Here is a 24,190-nt window from a genome sequence, read left to right on the forward strand (position 1 = left end):
AACCTCTTACTCCGGCCAATATTTTGTTTCCTGGTTAAGAGAATGTTAGTTAGTTATCTTATACATTTTGTTGAAATTTTCGGCAGTCAACCTTCTACAAAGGAAACTTTGACTCGTCGAAAATTATATCAGACTAAACTTTTACGTCAACTATGGATGAAATGGGAAGATAATTATTTGATGCAATTGAGAAATGCACATAATTTTGTAAATCTATCACCAGGAAAGGATGAGTTAATGTGTTATTCGAACTGAAAAGGGACAATATAAAAGACCAATCCAGTTAATTTATCCACTTGAAATAACCTGATATTTCTCGTTTAATATTGTCTTATGCATAATAAATGTCATTAAGCACAGTGTATGCTTATGTAGCACTATTTGTATTAAGATAATTGTATTTGTGTCATACTTATTAATTTGTATTGTATTTGATCTCTTGTTAATTCTTAATGTACTCTTGAAAGAGTACAGGTGGGGTGTGTTTAATATTTTTGTATTTGTTCTGCGACGTTAATACATCATCTGTGAAAATCGTCTGCGAGACTATCTGCTCAGTCGCAAAGTGTTTCCATGGTTACCAATTTTTTTCTTTACCGTTGTTATTGTTAAAAATAAATAGGAAAATGGTTGTTCTAAAGATTTGAAGTTGCGTTTAATTGTTTATTCGGACTACATTTTTTATGGAGTATTATCAATCGATAAAACTCCGAAGACTCTTCCAAAGATGATCTAACAACTGAGTTTTGCAGCGGTTGCATCACTACCTTTAGGAAAGCTGGATGGTAAAACTGATAAATTGCTTACCGTGATAATCCAACTAATGACACAATCGGACGATGTTGTCGCTAGTGGTTCCAAATGCATATTCATAAGCTGCCATCAGGGCATCAGCATGAATACGATAACAACTTATTGTGAAAAGAGAGATAAGTATCTCGACAGTGATAAGTTAACCCGAACAATAATTTGAAAGCACTGTTGCAAAAAGTTTGGTAGAGGCTGGACTTTTAACAAAGCTTAATCTAGTGTCGCGACTGCGAATCTCGGGATGCATCAGATTAAATACGTATCCTGTTCGGCAATGAGCAACGGTTCTCTATTGGCTCGAAAGATCGATGAATTATTTATATGCATAAAAGAACTTATATAGCGAGAACATACGTATATAGTGCAAAGTTTATCCTAAGTTTCTAACAGTTATCTTTAGTTAAAACTACTTTCCTGTCATTCCTAATTTCAGCCTACAATTTCCTACCAGAATGCGTTTTTAGAACTGAGTTTAATGCAAATCCGTAAGAGTGATATTTAAATTGAAGTTCCACTGACTTCGGTTAAAGAGCCCTAGAGTTTCTGAATAGCGCGCATTCAACTTTAGGCTGCGTCTTTCTCTCTAAGCTATTACTACGCTCGGGCATATTTCAGTCCTTTGATAGCTTCGCTAACTTATTTGAGATTTAGGGGCCAAATACTTAAAATTTTGATAGCTTTGGCTATATCTTTTTTGTTAAGCATTATTTAAGTCTTATTTCTTATTACTTTGAGTTCAAGCCCAAGTGGAGGCTTTGCTGTACGCCCTGAGAAAGGGGCCGATTGTTTTAATTCTTATTTTGAGAAATAAATGGTAACTAAGCCTTCTTGAGTTTACGTCTCTGTTCCTGAACTAAAGCGATTATTTTCTCTTAGCTGTTCACGCAAGTTCCTACACATTTAGCTGTTAGATAAAAGGGTAGAATCCCACAAGAGGGACATTGTGGAGCTGCATAGATTCATCACAATTGGCTTTACAGTTTGAGGAATTACCATCGCTTATGATAAATAATCACTTTTAGTAATCTATCACTGAACTTCAACGACCTGGTGATATCCTGCGATTAACTGTATTATCAATGCCTTTCAGTCTGTCGGCGGTTAATCCTTAGGGGAGATAGCGTACAATCGCACAGAACGACTGTCTCCAGGTAAAGTTTGCGTAATATCACAACGTTTTCTCAATTTGCCAAACCTTAAGATTTCTTTCTGAATCGAGTATGCATATGACAAGCCGGTCACAATTAATTTACTACATTAGTGAATTTTTTGAATTACTGAATATATGACAGAAACTTCTGCAGAATGGCGTTCGACGTTTATATGTGAGTCTATGCCAGAACGGATGTCCTCAAAAATTACCACCAGAATGGGATGTATGCATTTTGTTAACATTTAATGGAAAATATCCGTTCACCACCTATTAGTTTCATCAGTTTGCTTGATATATGCAGACCCAACGTTAATAACTTTCTCACCGTTTTATCCCCATTGCTCAATCAAGGCTAATTATGATCGAACAAATTTTTAAATTTTTTTTTTGGGGGGGAGGGGGAGGGGAATTAGGTCGAAAGTGTGTGAATTTAAATATAAATCATGCAAATATTTAATGCAGGTTCTTACTTAAAGAATTTTGTATAGTTTGATTAAGAAGAACCTGTTTTGTATAATGTTTCTATGGAAAGCTAATTTTTTGTTTTCTCAGAGACAAAATATTCGTTTTTGCAAAGCTCAAGTATGATTTTTTTGAAAAAGATCTACTTTGTTTAAACACAATTGGGTACATTTTACATAATTCAGCAGTAAAAAATTTTGATATTTATTATTCTTTAGAGGTTAAGTTTCCTAATTTAAATTTTAAATGAATAGTTAATTCTACATTTCACAAGAAAATAATTTTCGATCCAATTCTAGGAAAATTGCATTTTAAAATATTTTCTTAACACAAAAAGCATAATATGCAATTAAATAGCTCAAAGAGTTTCCATTTCGTTTACCTTAAAGAAGCGAAACTTCAGTTATATAAAAGACTTGACGTGACATGGATAATTCCAGAGAAAAATTGAAATTTGCTTTATACCTTTGCAAAAAAATAAAGGAAAGAATCGTTAAGAAAGAGCTGTTGTTAGATACTCTTGATTTTACGTCCTTACATCTACTTCTTCGACCTTCAGAATTCAAACGGAGCATTCGAAATCCTTATATATCTCTACGAAAAATACTGAGACACAATTATACGTGTGATAACGAAAATATTACTTCATCAGATATTACAAGAACTGAGTTAGCTGGTTGCTAGACAACGACTTCCGTTTTCCGTACACAAAGGAGAAATATTGGAAGTACATCAGAGCGAGGATAGAGGTAAAAATATTTTGAGTTTTCTACCATTGCACCTGATTTCTGAGATTTTTGAAATATAATTTTGATCGATGATTTTGACCTTAATTTTATGTCTCAAAATATCATTTAATATGATTTTGACGTAAATCTTCAGTATGAGAAATAAATATATTTTTATATTATATTGAGAAATAAATATAGTTTTATACTTTTCGCAAGACAATTTTCATTATGATAAGTGTTTTTTTTAACTTAATAGCGTAATTATGCTAACAGTTTATATAATTATGCCTGCAAAATTGATCTATGTAAATTCATACTGCGCAAAATGATGATGAAGATGTAGAGTTATATATTTATTTATCAATACTTCTTTTTCAACTAAAAGTATATAACTGCTTTGTTATTGTGGAATACTGTGTTTCTCAAAATATTTTTCAAATTATATTCCTTTATTACTATACATAGATAAACTAATCTGAATAACAACATTTAATTTTTTGATGTATATTAGGTAATATAAATTGTTTATATTTTGCTAAAAATAATATTCTGAATATATTTTAAAATGTTGCCAGTTAATGCAATACTTAAATACAATTAATTTTATGTGTGCGTTTATATTATAATATGAAGGCATATGGGAAAATTTTCCTAGACTTGTGTTACTTTAGCAATAAGCTTGAAACTTTATAAGTGCATACTGTTTTTATGAAACTGTGGGCACTTAAAAATTTGCCAATCCGAAAGTTTTTGATAAGTTCATAGAATAAAAGAGAGACAAGAGACGTTTAAGTTATATCCTTAGAAATCTTGGTGGAAATTGGGATGGAGTTTGGACAGATAGCTATGACGTTCATTCATTAAATAACTGATCCTAACTAGTTTTTAGTGAGGTATTAGAAAATTATCATATTGTGTATTACATATCAATTATGATCTTATGAACCTCTATTAAATTTTACAAAACTTTTACAGTGAACTGGAAATTAACTTCTGGTTTTAAAATAAGGTTTAAGATATTTTCTCATTATCTTTTCTTATTCAAAAATACAAGTTTCATGTGGATGTATATTTTACCCACATAAGTTAAATACAAACGTAATCATATTGTTATGCTTATAGCTTGTGAGTTTGAAAGGTCGCTAACCCGTAATTAATAAAAACGTAATCAAAATTGCAAATTTCAATATTTGAATAATTATACCAGTCGTCTAGTCAGTTTAAGTAATCATAGATCTAACCGATATTGGAATTGACAGTTATAAATTTTATTTTTCGGATATTATTGCACAGGTTTCAGATTTAAGTGATATTGGATTTTGACAGTCATAAAATTTATGTTTCCGATATTATTGCACAGGCTTCAAAGCGCAGAATTTAAGCACTGTTATAATTTTATTTTATTTGAAAGAAATCATCTTCATCTGCACGCTGCTGAATTAAGCCAAACTTCGGAAGTACATGTTATATGCAGTTTAAATTGTCATTAACTTCGAAATTATATGAAAACTAGCAATGCGAACATGCAAAAATATGAAAGAAAGTTTTGAATACTTCCATATAAATACGGTATTGCATATAACACTGTGATTATATGAAATAATAATAAAAGTAATGAAAGTTATGTTAATAATAACAACAACAACAATATAATTAATTCACAGTTTATTGCTATATTATAATTTATATCAATGCTCCATTATAATTTATATCAGTGAGTTTACATTTCCTAGGAGAAAAATATGTTTATACTGAATATTGTAGTTAATAGTAATTGTTACATTTTTAACTGCAATTGATTTTTTTCAAATATTGTTTCCCTGCAAATACCAAAGTGGAAAAATGATGTCTTACACGATTTTGTTATCCTTATTCATTACTTTAAAAGGCGATATTTGTAATTTTACTTCATAATTCTTTATTATTTCATATACGGTATTGCATATAACACTGTGATTATATGAAATAATAATAAAAGTAATGAAAGTTATGTTAATAATAACAACAACAACAATATAATTAATTCACAGTTTATTGCTATATTATAATTTATATCAATGCTCCATTATAATTTATATCAGTGAGTTTACATTTCCTAGGAGAAAAATATGTTTATACTGAATATTGTAGTTAATAGTAATTGTTACATTTTTAACTGCAATTGATTTTTTTCAAATATTGTTTCCCTGCAAATACCAAAGTGGAAAAATGATGTCTTACACGATTTTGTTATCCTTATTCATTACTTTAAAAGGCGATATTTGTAATTTTACTTCATAATTCTTTATTATTTCATATACGGTATTGCATATAACACTGTGATTATATGAAATAATAATAAAAGTAATGAAAGTTATGTTAATAATAACAACAACAACAATATAATTAATTCACAGTTTATTGCTATATTATAATTTATATCAATGCTCCATTATAATTTATATCAGTGAGTTTACATTTCCTAGGAGAAAAATATGTTTATACTGAATATTGTAGTTAATAGTAATTGTTACATTTTTAACTGCAATTGATTTTTTTCAAATATTGTTTCCCTGCAAATACCAAAGTGGAAAAATGATGTCTTACACGATTTTGTTATCCTTATTCATTACTTTAAAAGGCGATATTTGTAATTTTACTTCATAATTCTTTATGAGTTATTACAAAAATTTAATGAGCTTTTAGTTTTCAAGAAAAAGCTTATTTCTTAGCTTTTTCAAGAAGATATAAAAATGACATTGGAAAATATAAGAGGCTATGGAAATTCTTCAAGCTTCGTGAGGCAAAAATTTCATAAACAAATCTATTTAGTATGTCTACAAGTAGACAGATATAGCTACGGAATCCAAGAAAACTTTATACAATTAAACAGAATACACCAGTTATTCAATAATTCTTTTCAGTAAAACAAATGGAAGTTACGAAATTAATTTTAACTGTATTGAAACAAATTGTTCTTATTGTATTTATGTCTGAATTCCTTAATTATTTAAGACTTCTTATTTGATTAAAAATTGTATTTAATTTTTAATATCAATTAACATTGATTTGGACTGTTTGCCTGTAACCGTTACATTTTCTATATTACATTTATATATTCTTTTATTAAGTATGTATGTCTGTAGATAGGTATCTAACACTAGTCTAAGGATCTCAATTTAAATGGAACTGTCTCTTACTCTTATTGTTCCCTTAGAAACTACATCGAATTCCGCATTATTATTTTCAGTTATATGGTTTAATAGCTCGGATTTTATTACTCATTCATACTCAATATACCATTCATTCTTTTATATTGTGTTGAAAATATTAAATCAGAATTTTTATGTGATTAATAACGTTAGCACGGTAATAATAGTTCTATATTTATTTCAGTTAACTGCCTGAGAAATTCAAAGTTGATATAGTCTTGCATTATGTCAAATTGTTTACTAAAACCATCGTCATCTTGGTTCCTCCGTCCAAAACATCTGAGACCCATTCCAAAAGAGTTTGATTCCTGTGTACCTCAGCCTCCTAAAATTCAAATTTGTGTAACACCTGAAGAAGAATATTGCATTCGTGAATACTGTCCAGTAACTTTAAATCATCTCCTACCAGATCTACAGCTGACAAAAAGACAATATGTTTCAAAAGCTTCCGAAGAATATGACATGGATTTACAATCCAAGTTCGAAGAGCATCTAGAGCAATCGCACAGACTTATTTCTTGTTCTTCTTCTTCGGAAACAGAAACAGAATCTGACACTGAAAACAACATTGACGAGCGCATCGAAAATAATTTAAATTCCCTTGGGAACAGCAAAGAATATAAATCAAGATCACGTATGTTACTTCTTCCAAATAAAATTAATTATCCTGAAGACAGTATGGACTGCCTTTTGCCAAATCTTACCTTAAATAATAATAGGGCATCATCACCGGTATTCACTAAGAGCTTTTGTTCTGGATGCATTAACGAAAAGAAGCAAAAGAATACCTCTGATTCAAATATGCAGCTAACAGGTAGATCAAAGAGAAGTAAAAAATATCATTCAGCAAACACAACTTATTCTGAGAATTTAACAACGAGTTTACCACCTGTCACTAACAACAATCATTTGTATAAAATTTGTAAAATTAAATCCTCTTGCTCTAAAAGTCATGCATGTGATCCTGAACTTGATAAAGAAGTTTACAAGCCTCATGTAACATTTGCTAGCTCTACAGAAAATATTAACCAATGTGTTTTAAGGTTTGATTCAATTAATTTTTATGACGTTTAGAATAAAACTATTTAATTAATTGATAACAGGTTAAATTTATTAAGTTATATTTTATCAGATATTTATATAATTAATTTTAAACTAGTAGTGTTAATTTAAATGACTACTACTTATTTAAGCAAGTAATTAAAAACACTTCAGTTATTTTCCCTTCCTTCTTTCCAGCAAAATATCAAACTTCAATGTAAAGAAAGTGTACGAATAGTACGCGCTAAATAAAACATTTTCAGTATTTTTGAACAAAGCACGAAATAGACTTTCTTAGAAGGAATAAGATTTATTTTTTAATAGAAATTTATTCTTTAGTAAGCAAACTTTTAGTAAGCAAACAGCTCACAGCACAACTTTTATTCTGTTTATGATCGAGATCTATCATCCTGAAAGCAGAGGTACAGTGAAATCATTTTATTTTGTTTGGACATTATATAACCCTTTTGGAAAAATATTTTCATTATATTGAAGTTGTTTGCCTATGAGTTTATGAAATTTTTAATAATGAAATGTTGTTCATTTATTGTTCGTATTAGCACTTCCTCATTTATTGTACTCTTTGTAGTAGTTGCATTTTCTTACATAGTTCGTCTGTTAACAGAAACATTTGCATAATTTTATAAATACCAAAAAAAATCTGAGAATCTTGTAAAGAAGACACAAAAACTTACAGAGAAAAAAATATATAAAAGCTAATTTTTATCACCTAGAAAATTTAACTATAAATGTATGCTTATTATTATGCATGAACTAAGAAAATGTTAATTGATGTTCAAATCTGATTTTGAAAATACTTTGAAATTCGTAATTTAATTCAAATTTTATTTCTTTCATTGCTATCATATCTCAAATTATTCTGCATATTAATATATTTTTAACAATTTAATAATACCTTTAATTATTAATTTAATAATACTATAAGGTATTTTCTCTCTCCTCCCAGCATCCCTTCGTGATGTAACGGAAGCATACTCGGCTACCGAGTATGCTACCGTTCGAGAGGTTTAGATTAGAATCCTGACGAGAGCATTGCTCATTTTTTACGACTCTTGCTTCAAAATAACCTAATGACTCTGCAATACAATTAATTAAATTTTAACAATTTAAAGGAAAAGATTGTATTTAGACTTTTAAAATGAAAAGACAGTGTATATTTTTAGCCATGTGTGTTGTTTTTTATGTTTTAAAATCATAACACTGCAAGTAAATTTGCAATATTAAAGTCTAAAATTTCATACTTTATCTTCTCATATGTATTTTAAATCGCACACAAGCTTACAGGGTTATATTTATTATTCAGTCTGTCTTTTCAGCTGCTGAAAGAATTAAGCTTCTGAAATTTTTTATGTATTCAATTTCTTTCGAACGGTAAAATATTTCAAAAAAGATTTTCCCTAAAATGGGAACTTTCTGTAGAAGTAAGATAATAAGAATAAAATTATGAAATATTCTTATAGCTCATTGTATATATATATATATATATATCTATCTATCTATCTATCTATCTATCTATCTATCTATCTATCTATATATATATATATATATATATATTCCTATAACTATATTGTATAAAGATTCCAAAAATTAATCTGAATCTCAGTTGCTCTATTACACAGAAAAAGTTTCGGTAACATATTATTGATGCAGAAAATATGATGCAAAGCATCACAATATTGCAGACTAAATTCACCTTCTATAACATCACGACTGCAATAGATAACCGGTTAATCGGAGTAAAACCGAGAACAACGTTCACGATTCACTGAAAATCTCAGTTAATTGGACAATAATTGATAAAGAAACAGGGAAGAGGTAGCCTATAACCAATATAATAACTAACAGGAAAAGTACTTTTAACAATTTGTCTGCATTTTAAATTGAAGTACACATTCATTTGATTATGTAAATTAAATCAACGTTTAAAATAAGAGCACACTTCAAAAGAGAAAGATCAATATTTTTACTTATATTTCCGTCTCTTTCGGTAAAAGTCAATGAGAAAGTGAAAATTAATTATTGTACATTTGTTTACTATTTAGTAATTTATTTTTAATGGAAAATTTAATAATATTTATCTATTCCAGATTACATTAATAATTAAATTAGAAACTTTTATACACTGACTACCAATAAGTATTTGGACACCTATGCAAATGACGATATCTGCGGTCCTAAGGTACGTCACGGACTCCTCCGGTATATATCGTGTAGGAAATAGCATCGGCTTTAGTCGCATGCAAGATGCCTCGCAGTTCGGAGCTCTCTGATTTCGAGAAAGGTATAATTATCGGGTATCACAAATGTCGCCGATCCTTAAGGGACATATCTAGCCATCTGAAGTACCCAAAATCGACAGTGGCCTATGTGATAAAGAAGTGGAAGGTGAGCGGTGATTGTCGGAATTTGCCCCAAGTCGGCAGACCAAGGAAACTGGGAGCGACGAGTGCTATCCAGAGAAATTCGGAAGAACCGCACCCAACCGATGGCCCTCATCCGCGAGGAGTTTCAACAGGCATCCGGGAGTACTTTTTTCAATGAATACCATCCGTAAGGAAGCACATCTGCTTGGTTTTCATCGTCGTGCTGCTGCCCATAAGCCTTTGATCACAAAGTCCAACAGCGGGTCTCGGTTAATGTGGTGCAAAGCACATCGAAATTGGACCGTAGATCAGTGAAAACGGGTTCTTTGGGGTGAGGAATCAAGGTTTACCCTTTATTGTTCGGATGGCAGGGTCTGGGTCTGGTGTCTACCTGGAGAACGTCTCCTTCCAGAATGCATTGTACCAACAGTCAAGTTCGGTGGAGGTGGAATTATGGTCTGGGGGTGTTTCTCCTGGTATGGGCTGGGACCCTTGGTCCCCATTTATGGTAAGCTCAACTCCGATGCCTACTGCACTATTTTGGATGACAATGTGCTTTCTACGTTGTGGCAGTTTTACGGGTTGGACCCTGTTACTTTCAGTGGACAATGCCAGTTGTCATTTTTCGACGTTAACCAAGGCTTAGTATGGTGCCAATGGAGTTCATCGACTGGACTGGCCTGCCCAGAGTCCAGACCTGAACCCTATCGAGAACCTCTGGGACGAGTTGCATCGCCGAATTCAGGGGTGCACTACCCGTGCAAAATCAGTGAAGGAACTTCTATGTCTTCTCCAAGCCGAGTGGAAGAAAATACCACTAGCTGTCATACAAAGACTTGTGGAAAGTATGTCCCGGAGGGTCCACCCTGTAATTACCTCTCGTGGAGGCTCTACCAACTATTGATTTTGAATAAAGTTAGTTTTCCTTTTCTATCACAGGTGTCCAAATACTTATTGGTAGTCAGTGTAGTTAAAGGCGGTACTTAGATTGTAATACCATCTATTATTATTGCTAGTATTCTAAACATTTTATTCTCTTTCCTGCGTCTTCCTTAGAAATTTCGCTTTATTCTGACGGCTTGTGATAATAGTTTTTTCATGGTTCCGCAAACAAACTTAAAGGGGGGGGGATAAAAATCTGAAAGATTTCAGATTTTAAATTGCGTCCACAGAGGCTTTTTTTTTTTGTGTTACCTTTATTTATTAAATATCATGTTCTTTTCACTTAAACTACAGAATTCAGTTCAACAGCAATGTCGCAAAATAATTGTAAATTGAGCATATCTTTAGAATTTCCGATACACAGTCTGGCGCGCCGGAGAAAATTTTTTTTTCTGTACAACGTTGCCATAGCTCGCTTTGAAATCATTGAGTTTGTTAATCAGAAATTCGTTAAAGTTTTATAAAATATGAAATCGATAATAAAACAAATTCCAAATTTGGGCTTCCAGATGCCCATATTCGCAGTAGGATTACGTCATTCAAAACTGGATGGCTCTAGGTACCGCTGTTTTATCACAAAGCGAGAAACATACATATAGTTATGCAGATTCTTCATTATTTAAATTCTTCAAATATAATAAAAGGCGATAATATTTAGTGGCAACAGTTTAGAAAGTGAAACGGACATTAGAGTGATTCGACGCAAAATAGCTAAACGAAAACAATAGTCCCTCAGGGACAAAGCCCCTTTGGACTAAATAAACCCAGATACTTTGTAACCTGGTGAATACGTTCTGGTTAATCAGGAGTCGGCTGTATTTAGTGTATATGTATGATAAAACAGAGTATTTTTTAAAGTTTGGTATACAATGAATTTTCATTTGGTATACAAATGAAACGTCGGTAAAGTAACGGGCAGAAGACGGCGAAAAATTTGCTTACGAAATAAGTGTAGAATTTATTAAGTTTTTCTGAGAACCAAGAATAAAAAATTAACAGTATCCTCGCTGGGATTTGAAACACGTATCTTTCATATGCCAATTGCACGTGCTAATCAATTACGCCACGAAAGTGTTAACAGGGAAGGAAATAATTTCCTGTATTCTCTTCCACTTAAAGGGGATGAGAAGTAGCTAGAGATCCAGTTGGCCACATCCAGGTAATGATAAATTTTCGTTTACCCCATTTTATTTCAAGTGCCGTTACAAATGAATTAGGTTTTATGAAGCCAGAAATGTGAAAAATCAGCGACGCTGTCGCCACTATTTGGTCTCCTAGCTTTAGTTGCTAGCTGGACGTACTACTTACACTACAATAGCATGCGTAGAGCAATGCCACAATTTCTTATAAGTAACATATTTACAATTTTTAAACTTTTGATTAATATTCGTTTTATTGGATGTGATAATTTATTTAAGGAAAGCTATAGCTCATCTTCAAAACTAAATTGATGAAATGAGTAAAGTCATTGTTAAATAATAAATAAATAAATGTCATCGTCTAATACTTTTGCCTTAAAAATGCCTGTCACTAGGTGCTATGGAATTGTAATTAGTCCTTTGTAAGTATTGTCTGGTATGTTACATCTGTAGAAAAAGAAAAACGAACCCTAAGTGATAAAAGGAATACGTTTCTTCCTCAATACTCAAGATCTGGAGCTCATTCGGTAGCTTTTGTTTTCTTTTTGCCTTTTTGTAATAATATGTAAATAATATTTTTTCCTGTTATATCGATTTATCTGTACATGTATTCTGTTTAATTACCGAAACATAATTTTGTTTTATTTTTATTAAAAAATCCTTTCTTTCATGTTTCGTTTAGTAAGAGAAGAAGAAAATCTACTTCACCGGTACGTAAATCTTACCAAATAGAACTTCCAGTCCCTAACTCTGATGAACAATCCTTGCACTGCACTCTGAAGAGAAGATCTAGATCGCATTCTCCTATGTATACTATAAAGCATCCAATTATATTACCACCGTCAGATACCGAGGTTCAAAATTTGATTCCCCCTTCTCTACATCTGCTTGAGCTTACGAGATTGAAAAGAGAGAAGTTGAAAATGGATGAAAAGATGTTGCTGAAACAGAGGATGGCTATGGAAGTAAACAGACTGAGACCTCCCAAAAACAAATGGTATAACTATTATTATTTATGATATTTATGACTTATAACGAAATGATAAAGCTCATATGGGATTTAAAAAATTCTTAGAATATGAATTAGAAAATCGTTATCTCTGAAAGAATAAGAATGACACTAAGATTTCAGGGCATGCGTTTTATTATCTTAATAAGCTGGAAGATATATCGGTAAGTCACAATGAAAAGCAGATAAACATCAATATAATAATTTATGTTTTAGTTGGAAAATTAATGAAAAATGTTGGTATCATTGTAAGATGCATTTCCTAAATGAACGTTAAATACATAAACGTGTCACTAGGTAAATTTATCATTTGTTGGATCATATTAAATGCATATAAAACTTCATTAGTAATGTGTAAATTGCTATTATTTAATATTTTGACATTATTCATCGTGTGTAAAACTAAGATGTCTAACACTTCCTAAATTTCTACTCAAAGAGTATTTTAAAACATTTTATATGGTAATTCGCTAAAAATATGGAAAGTTGCATGCTATATATTAATTATTTTCATGTGCTTCTTTGTTCACTTAAGCCTAATTTAATATACGAATGAAAAAAGTGTATTTAATAAATGAATTGCATTATATACTTTCTCAGCGCAAACAACGTTTTATTAATTTCTCAAAATGTGCAGATACATCATTCAACAATAATTTTGTGGTGACAGTTTTCTGCAACCAAACATAATAATTATCCCTTTTATATTATTTCTCAAATCCAAACAAACTATTCAATGAAAGAACGAATTTCTAAAATACTAAATTCTCTATGTATTTAAAGTAATTTATTAAATCTGAATACAATAAAATAAAAATATGCATTATTACATTGCTTTCCAAAATAAAGCTGTTGCTGGGGCGAAGTGGCCTTGAGAAAATAAAAATCCACTTCACCGGATTTAAAATACTACGGTGTTTATTTTGGTGCTACTTTGATAGACGGTTGCACGGAATTTGGAGTTTTTTTTTTTTTTTTTTTTTTTTTTTTTTTTTTTTTTTTTGGCGAGCGATACGACGTATGGTAAACTCATTGCTGGACAAGTTATTTATGGTAACCGCTACTTTGTTGTCATTTTATTTAAAAAATAATGCGTTTTATTATGCATAAATTCCGTGTTTTAAGTATTATTTATGGCTTCTAAATATTAAAAATCAATTTAATTTTACATTTTTATTTGAAATAAAAATTTTATTGTTTATGATATTTTATATAATTTTATGTTGTGGATGATGTAATCAATGACGTCACCTTACTTTAAAAGTAATTGGATTTAATATCTATAAATTTAATCAAAGGTTTTAAACATTATTTATGGATGTTAAATATTAAAATAGAATTTAATTTTGCATTTAAAAAATGATTTTATTATGTATGATTATTTAAAGAATTTTAATTCTACGCGTGATGTAATCAGCTCCCTGATTGGTTACTGAATATTTGCGCATTACCGCGCCATTTAAAAATTTTATTATTCATCTCTTCGAATTCCTTAGATTTCAAAGCGAATGGATATGTCCGTTTCGAAGATGAATGTTGTTATTGGTAATTACCAAGAATTATTGGTATCGGAATAAAAAAATTGTCCTTTGAGACCTTATTTTGGCCAACCTGGCTTTCCTAATCAAAGATTTATTTATAAATTGTTACAAAGTTCAGAGGAAATTTATTTTAAATTTTTGGAGGAAGCCTCGCTAATTGCATCTTCAATGAAGTGCGAGAGATGTGGATCATAGATGCAGATCGTTAAAAGAGCCGATTCTGAGGACGGCCGTATATAGTATTGTGGTCACGTTGGTAGAAATAGCCGCTGTAACGGTAAAAAAGTATTAGACATTCCTCCATTTTTTACCAACAAATTTTTTTCATTGATATCTAAATTATGATTCTGATTTTTTTCGGGGTAAACGACAGGTAAAATACTAAAAAAAATGTAAGTACATATTTTTCTTTTACTTTATAACTGTATACTTCAATTTTTATTAAAAATATAATATACTGTTTTCAAAAATTGCCGAGATATTTATTGCCACATATGTTTTAATGTTAAATAATTATATACTATAAAACTTAAAGTATTTAAATTTAAGTACTATTTTAATTCTTTTAAACGTTGGTATGATGCTTTTAATTCGACATTCAATTTAAGTAATATTTTAATCCAATTAAACGTTGGAGCAATGTTTTTATAGCGGTGTTTTTATTCCATTTCTTTGCTATATGAAAGTGATAATTTAACCTTACCTTAGTATTGTACACTCTTAGTAAACGTATTTATTTACATTTGCCAGCCATCTTAAAAAACAAAGTTTTCAACAAAAAATTAATCCATTATTTTTAACGATATTTATTTTTTTAAAGTTTCGAATACTTTACTATGCGTAAAAACAGCGTTTTTCAAGATGGCTGACGATTGTAAAAACCGCGCCAACAATTGCGCCAGTGTAAATCGCCAAAAATCCGTGCAACCGTCTACCAAAGTAGTACCTTTATTTTTACGAAATGAATATGAAAACGTAGTTAGAACAGACTCACATCTTTACGTTTTTAAACTCAACTGCCAGATAGAATATTTTAAGTAAACAATAAAATTTCTGTTGACATTCCAAAAAGGTAAATATAAAACTATATAACTCTATTAGTTTCCAACAGTTGCAAAACGTAGAAGCATATATACTGTTGCGTACGTACGGGTTCGTTATGAAATAAATGCACAAATCCGATGAAAAATGAACAAAAATTTATTATTATCACAACAAAAATGCTTAAATTTTCTCAAATTATCATGCAGTATTACAATATCTCACAGTAGTTATCTTTTAACTACTCAAATGTACAATAGAACGTAATTCATAACAGCTAAAGAACGCTAATCCGCGAATTCGCTACAATCAACAAGAGCAGTTTTCTAAACAACAACAAACTAAGCAACTCCTACAAACTGAGATGTTTTCCTCCTTTTATAAACTTTTAAAATCACGCGCTAGAATTTTCCAGTACTTTCTCGAAATCAAAAAGAGATATTTATTTATTTAATGCACGCGCTCTTGTATTTTTAATTTTCCGGTTTAGCTTTCTTCTTTTAATATTCGTCACGCGCTGCACTGCGCGCGAAATAAAACCATTAATTTATAATTGAACTAACATTAGCTTTTTAAGTACCGAATCCGTAACACTGCGCCCTTCCCAAGGACTGCACGTCCCGGGCTGTACAATCCCTGGACAGGAAGCTAAACTTACAACTGTGGCATACATGCATTAATAAGCATTACATTACAATAATAAACAAGATGAACAATAAATGTAATAAATAAAACAAATCAAATGCTATCAAATACAATTCAAATACAAATCAAATACTAAATGCAAATCAAATACTAAATGCAAATCAAATACTAAATACAAATCAAATCAAATATACATTTAAAAATATAAAGGACCATGGTCTTATACTATTTACAATTATTTACATTACGTACTATGGCCATAGTAATAAGCTAACCTGTCGTAAGAGTTCGAAGACTCACGGATCCGAACCACGACGTCATTCGTGTTCAGTACTGTATATGGACCATCCGAAGGTGACTGTAATTTAGGACTCAGTCCTTTTCGTTGAATCGGGTTCCACAACCTCACCTTGTCTTCTTGTTTGAATTTATGTCCAGTAGCTCTCGTGTAGTATGTGGTCTTCACCTTCTCCGTCGCCAAGTTCACTCGCTTTCGTGCGGAACGGTGCATCACTTCAAAACGGGCCTGGACATCTTGGATGTGTTCCTCAGGCGATGAAGGAGCATCCGTACGGCGATCAAACAGGCGGTCACAAGGGAGACGAAGGTCTCGACCGAAGAGCTTCTGGGATGGAGAATAGCTGGTAGTCTTGAGTTTCTTTTCGACCCTGGTATGATTTCGGCAGCTTCCCGAGCTCGATCTTTCGGACAAGGCGTCGACATTTCCAGGCGAGGATCCCTTTTGAGGATGGATAGTCATGCCATCAGATGCTGAAAGCAGCTTATTGTTTTTGAAATCTAAGGAAAAATTGTATTTCCTTAAAAAGTCCAATCCGAGTATGCATGGATCTGTAATATCCGCCACATATGCCGTGTGATGGTAGGCGGCACTTCCAAACGTGATGTTTACGTTTAACTTCCCAGTTATGTCGATCTTGTCACCAGACGCAGTCTGAAGGGTAACACAGGATGGCGTCCAAATAAGTTTATCTTTAAACTGTTCAGCTAAATCTTTCCTAATGATGGTAACATTAGCTTCTGTGTCAATGATCATATTGCAATGAACTCCATCGATATTCCCATTGATGGACAGTCCGTTATTGTTGCCACTCACTATAGAGATCTTAAGCGCTTTAAAACAGGGTTTTTCATTATCTGGCAACCTCCGTTCCTTGATATGGTCATTAATTTGTTTCCTGCGTCGTTGCTCAGAAATTGTTTCAATTTTCGTACCCTGGGGTGTTCTGCAATTCTTTCGTACGTGGCCTTCAGCTCCACAGTTCCAGCACTTTGGTTTCTTGTCAGTCCTTTTCCTTCCCGTGGCATTTAATTGTCTGTTTAAATCGTATGCCTTATTTTCCGTGCTCTGGGGGGTTCTGCAGTTCCTTCGTAGGTGGCCTTCAACACCGCAATTCCAGCACTTTAGGGTCGGTTTTGTTTCACCACTATTCCGTCTTAAAGCATTCACTGGTCTTGTCAACTCATCCGTTTCATTATCCGTGCCCTGGGGTGTTCTGCAATGCCGTCGTAGGTGACCTTCAGAACCACATCTCCAACATCTTACAGCCACTTTGTTCTCACTGCTACTCCGTATCAAAGCATCGACTTGTCTGGATAAATCATCTAAACGAGCCATCAATTGGTCCCCTGGGTCGTGGACTCGCACAGCTCTGACTGGGTAGCGATCCCTAAGAGTTGCTTGCTGGGCTGCCTCCAATTTCACGGCGTACAACAGAGCGCTTTTTACATCCTTTCATCTGCCATTCGCAGTGCTTTCTGTATTTCAGGGTCCCGGATGCCATCGATGAAATATTGCAGCGACAGAATTTCCCTCGTTTCTCTCGGGCACTCCGTAAAGGCGAGGTGGGACAGCCTTTCAACATCCGTGGCGAGTTCCTGGAGTGATTCGGTGGGCTTCTGTTGACGGGATTTTAATTGAAGCCTGCTGTAGTCTTTTAAACATTTCTCGCCAAAGCGCAGCTCCAATGCGCCGGATAGAGCTTCGAAGTCTAGCCTTAGATTTTCGGGAAGCGTCTGCTCTCAGAGAAGCGGCGAGATGACAGGCCTTATCTTGGGAATCCCATCCATTCGCATCCGCAACGATAGAAAACTGGGTCTTATACACTTGCCAGGATGTCTTCCCATCATATGTGGATAGCTTCAGAGATGGACGAGCAGGCATCGGTAAGAATTTAAAATCATCACTCCCGCTCCCTGCCGACGCTACGAATTTCTTTAAAGTATCCATTTCTTTGGCAACTGCAGAAACTCTCTCATCAATTTGTTGTTCGATTTGTTGTTTAACGGAACAAACTCTTCCTTCTATTTCTTCTTTGACTGAATCAACTTTGTAACCTATTTGTAGTTCCACGGCCGAAACTCTGTCTTCTATTTGCGCTTTCACAGAGGAAACGTTTTCTTCAATTTGTCCAACTTTAATTTCAACCGCGTCTATTCTGCCTTCCATAGCCTCAAATTTATTTTCTATTGCGTAGGTAATTTCTCTTTTCATTTCGTCCTGACTTTCTTTCATCTCGTCTTTAAGAAATTTCATTTCTTCCTTAACGGATATTTGACCAGCATCCATTTTTTCTTGTACAGCTTTTATATCTTCCTTAACGGAGTTGACGGCTCCTTCCATCTTTTCTTGGAAAGCAGCAAATGCAGTCATCATTTGCCCGAATTGTTCTTCCATCGCTCTTGTTATTCGCATTAAATATCCCACTCCTGACACCAAAAATTGTTGCGTACGTACGGGTTCGTTATGAAATGAATGCACAAATCCGATGAAAAATGAACAAAAATTTATTATTATCACAACAAAAATGCTTAAATTTTCTCAAATTATCATGCAGTATTACAATATCTCACAGTAGTTATCTTTTAACTACTCAAATGTACAATAGAACGTAATTCATAACAGCTAAAGAACGCTAATCCGCGAATTCGCTACAATCAACAAGAGCAGTTTTCTAAACAACAACAAACTAAGCAACTCCTACAAACTGAGATGTTTTCCTCCTTTTATAAGCTTTTAAAATCACGCGCTAGAATTTTCCAGTACTTTCTCGAAATCAAAAAGAGATATTTATTTATTTAATGCACGCGCTCTTGTAGTTTTAATTTTCCGGCTTAGCTTTCTTCTTTTAATATTCGTCACGCGCTGCACTGCGCGGGAAATAAAACCAATTAATTTATAATTGAACTAACATTAGCTTTTTAAGTACCGAATCCGTAACAATACGATTGTCTCTGAAAATTGTTGTACCGTGAAGCACTGTTATATTAGCTTGAAATGTGCACAGTGTGTACTTAACTTATACTAATTCGAGTTTCTGTGCCAGTGTACATGTGGTTTTGGAGATTTGCGAGATGTTTAAGATAACATTTTCGAGGCTTAAATGCATTTTTTTGGATAGTGGTATCATTCTCAAAACTGAAGGAGATGGTCGTATGGGCATATGATGGGCACTGAATGAAAAAGGTATCATTGAAATGAAAAAAAACCAGAATTTCGTGTCATAGTTGTAATGTCATTAACCAGCCATTATGATTTCAATCTTTACTATTATTTATTGCTTCCGTTTTCTTCACCAAAATGAAAATTAACTTTTAGAGTATATAAGCTGAGGGCTTCTGATTCTGAGAGAGAGAATTTCTAGCACTCACGCTGCGCTGTTAGAAATCCGTCAACTCCATCTAAAAATGATTATCACGATTTTTGCATTCGTTCGCGGCAGAGATTTTAAAACTTAAGCGCCTGCGAAAGTAATCGAGCTGACCTGTAGTTGATGTTATTAAACATGTAGTCTTCGACTACTTTAACGTTTATATTTATTTGACTGTTAGTGTTTAATTTACTTGAACACAAGTGGTGATTATTGTCTGTAGAACATTCTGTATTAAAAGTTCCAGTTTAAAGTATCCGACCACGTTCAGAGCACTTTTTTTCAAAAAAGCAGTATAAGTATGCTATGAACACATTTTCTCATTTATTATCTACAGAGATAGTCAGGACTAGTATGTCTTTTGACTTGTTTAGGGAATATGATGTGTCCTGAATAGGAACAGGGAGCTTACTAAAGCTATGTTCAAGTATGTGTGCAATGACGACACAAGCAGGAAGGGTTTATTTTATTCTCTATAAGATTACAGGTGTTCCCAGATACAGAGACCAACCACTTGTGGTCGGAACGTAAGAATATAAAGCTAGTAACTAAAATTCTAAATAAGAGCTAACTTTGAATTATTTTACGATTGCCTAACACTAAGACTGGGTATTTTAAAAGATTACGTACGCAAACTGCTGAAACTACAATACGTTTTAAATATCAAGAGGATTAAACCTCTAGCCTTAAAGGCCAGCAGCAACTGATTCAAAACTCGTACAGAATGCAGTGGCAAGGCGAATCACTTTCCCTCTCTCTCTAACACTTGGCTAAAAGCCACAACTTAAATACTTGGGCGTTAGCAAGTACAATTTGCATAAACAAGTTAACACATTTAATTCTGGCCGGAAGTGGAAAATAAGAAGTGATAGCAAAGTTTTAAAATAAAATAAACGTTAGTGAAATCCTTACAAGATTAATTATGGAATATCAAAATTTAATATATACTATTATTATCCATCAAATTTTAAAACAATTTGAAACATTCTAGATGAAAAAATATTAGTTATATTAAAAAAGCCATACAATAATAAATTATATGATTTTATCTAGGGAATGACGTAGGATTTTAATGATATATTAAACAATAAAAAAATTTTAGAATTTTGTAATTTTTTATGAGATTTTCGATAAATTCACGATGTCATTATTTAAATAACAGGCCACAATTTCAAGAATATTTAACATATACATATTCTGGTATGCCATTCCCAAGATAACTATATATAGATTAATCATACAAAGTTTCATATAAATAAAGTAATAATAATTTGATTTATTTTGCACCAAGTGAGCCAGTTTTTAGAAAAAATAGCTTTTGAGAAAAATGCAATATTTTTATTATTGAATATTCACCCAGGATACCTAAAACTCCCCATATCTATAGTTTATACATTCCTTTTGTTCAACTTCAACTGTTTTTTCTGTTTATATTCATCCTATTTGTTTTTTGTGGAAATTTTTACTCTGGGTATAGGGAGTGATATTTTGTTTTACTTATTCGCTCCATGTCGAGCTTACTAAATCTCTCGACTGCATATTCACCATGTTGCATACCTATATAATTTAAAATATCTAGTAAGCCTAAAAGCCCTCTGTTAAAGTGTATAACAGCTATACTATATGCCCCTAACTCAAGAGTTTGTAATTCCACAATCGCAACTATCGGTATAAATTTCCAAAAAATGTTATTAAAATTTTGTTTGCATTTTGTGTCTTTATAAGCACTTTCTCTTGTGAGCTTCTGCTCACTTAGTTTTGATATACTACTATACAGTATATAAAATTATGTGAGCAGAAGCTCACAAGAGAAACATATATAGACTCTGAAGAATATTAATTACATTCTTTGGCTCAGTCCCTTGGATTTGTTTGTGCACAGTCTTCTGATATAGCTCGCTAATATTTACAAAAAATGTCTGGTCCATCTGGGCACTGACCATGTATATGTAGTTTTGCACTAAAGAAAGTGTGAAAAAATGGAACAATTACAGCACTTTTCATTCACTGTTCCTGATTCTAACTCCATTTTGAAGTTTGTCAATAATAAAGGCATCCGTTACACTAATTAAATAAAAATATCTTTTACATCACAAATCACTTTCAAAAACATGTCCTGCCGAAGAGAAACATTTTAGTTTTAGTTCACTCAATGGGAATTGCTTTATTAATATTATTCTCGATTTCCTTTGCAACCCTTTTCATAAATTTGTTCATTACGCGTTTTCATTTACAAACACGGCTTCGATTTTTTATCACCCTTTATTATACTTTTAACTCGAATGTTATTAAAAATAATCAAAGACTAAGATAAATCTAATTGCAGTATACAATGTTTCGAATCAAATCAAACTCATATGCTAGCGAGGATATAACGCTTTCAACAAGTCAAATATTGCATTTTATTGGAAATAATTTCATGTTGCTGCACAGATTACAGATAAGATTCTATTTATTCCCTCTCTTTAAAAGTCTTTAAAAGTCATTTCAAAGGTAAAAAAATTATTTATGTCCACTTTTACTTCTTTTCAACCCTTTGAATGCGCACTTTCGGTGATTTAAATGCCCATTTCCGGTTTTTGCGTCTTCATGAATCCTTGATATCTCGGTTTCTAATTAACGTAGAAACAAAAGCAGACCAATTTTGGAAAGCTACGTAAACAATCTATCCAATGAACGAATAAAAGAAAATATCAATGAACGAAATCTTAACTAAAGAGTTCGCAAGTTCATATTATTTTAGACTAAGCGAAAGTCGCTAACCCGTCTAGTAATGTCGTAGGACTTCAATTCAGATTCCAGAACAACTGAAGCCTTACAAAGTGATGCAACTTATACGACAAGGTTTCACAATATGACATAATTGTCAAAACTCGCATAACAATGAATTAATTGTTAGGCGAATAAGAATTCATTACACCATCAAATATGATAATAAGGATTTCATATAAGTTTCGTTATGCCAAGATTAAACGCAACAACAATACGTGATGCAAATTTTGATTTCCGAAAGGCGTTATCATTTGGCAACGTTCAAACTCAAAATGCAGTTTTCTCAAACCATCTTCAAAATTGAGGGCTTTGAATTTAACTCGGGAAGTGAGAAAAATAGTTCTCAGCTAGCGGCCCAGAAAGCAGATCAAGTTTTAATTTAAAATCATTGAGATGGGCCCAGATGTCTTCGATAAGTAGATGTTTTCCTTGCACCTTGATATTTAGTTGTTCATACGAAAAAAAAAAAGAGATGTGCAAATATAAAGTTCGAAAACCGTGCTGTAATTTCCAATATTTCATGCTCCATAGATAACTGTTCCCCATGGAACAATGATACAGTGTTATCTTTCGGCTGCCATAGTCGCTCAAGAACACATCTTGCTCTAAGCTACCTGATTTTCGTCTAATACAGCGCATCAGAAAATTTAGATTGCTTGAACTGAAAAAAATCTCCAGATTGCCTAAATCGACAGAATCAAATAATATTTGGAAGCCTCATTATTACATCAAGCATATTCATGAAAACATCAAATTTCATTGCAGTTCTCTTTAAAGACCACCTCTATGCCAGTTCCTCGGTAATTTCAAAGCTTTTATTAACACCTCAGCATCATCATCCATAGCTAAGGAACAGAATTTAAACTGGCGAATCTTTATGACTTTAACTGTGAAGTAAGATTTTTATTCATGCCTTCGACTCTATAAATTATCGTTTATCGTCATAAGCTTTCAGTCTCAAAAATTGCTTTATTGTCTGGTTATAAAAGATCATAAAGTTTGAGCCTGCATTGTAAGGAACTCCTCGTCACTGAGAGCTTTATTACGTTTAGCAATACTGTATGTACAGGGCTGGATTAACTGTTGCGGAACATAACCACATGCTTAGGGGCATCAAATAAAGAGGGCACCATAAAATGGTCCTCAGGCATTCAAGAAAGGGGGCGCCAAAAAGTTTCCTATTGCCGATTTTATCGGGTAATGCATTAATGCATAGTACAGCTAAAACCAGAGCAAAGAGATAAAACCAATTTTATTGAGCTAATATTAACAATATTTACAGACTATGTACAATCAAGTACAGCGTTCAACAAGAATTTAGTATATCACTACAGAGTAAAAATGTATACATGAAGTGCAATACAGCAAAAATATTACAATATTGCAGATTATATACATAATATAAAATATAAAATATACAACTGATGGTGATGCGTAAATGTTACATACATCATTTACTTGTTTTAACATACCGTGTTGGCTATGATTGGTGTACTAATTGCATGTTAATTTTCACTAGTCAAAGTTCATGAGTCAGAGTTCATACAGTTCAGGATTTGCAAAAAGCACAAGTTCGTAAGAATTTACAGTTCATACCTAATTTTCATTTGCCTGGGAGTGGCTTTCTTCATTATTTGGAGGATTTGCCTCGATGTGTGATG

At 32.5% G+C, this 24,190-nt stretch overlaps 1 protein-coding gene across 2 annotated transcripts in view; it reads left to right on the top strand.

Moving 5' to 3' along the window:
* The first annotated feature begins 2,864 nt into the window (after positions 1–2,864).
* LOC118197622 (uncharacterized) overlaps positions 2,865–24,190 on the top strand; it is a 29,887-nt gene continuing 8,561 nt past the window's right edge. Inside the window, exons 1-3 of one of the 2 annotated variants that reach the window (XM_085825364.1) lie at positions 2,865–3,174; positions 6,532–7,390; positions 12,536–12,850. In XM_085825364.1, coding sequence (XP_085681490.1) covers positions 6,573–7,390; positions 12,536–12,850 — 1,133 coding nt within the window. In that variant the 5' untranslated portion in view covers positions 2,865–3,174; positions 6,532–6,572. Of the gene's footprint in view, positions 3,175–3,200; positions 3,307–6,531; positions 7,391–12,535; positions 12,851–24,190 lie in introns of those variants that run through there. The other variant, XM_085825365.1, reaches the window with a different exon arrangement.

The sequence above is a fragment of the Stegodyphus dumicola genome, chromosome 10 (assembly GCF_044657685.1).
Source record: "Stegodyphus dumicola isolate Sdum_Otavi_A_Nest chromosome 10, ASM4465768v1".
In the NCBI taxonomy this organism is placed as follows: domain Eukaryota; kingdom Metazoa; phylum Arthropoda; class Arachnida; order Araneae; family Eresidae; genus Stegodyphus; species Stegodyphus dumicola.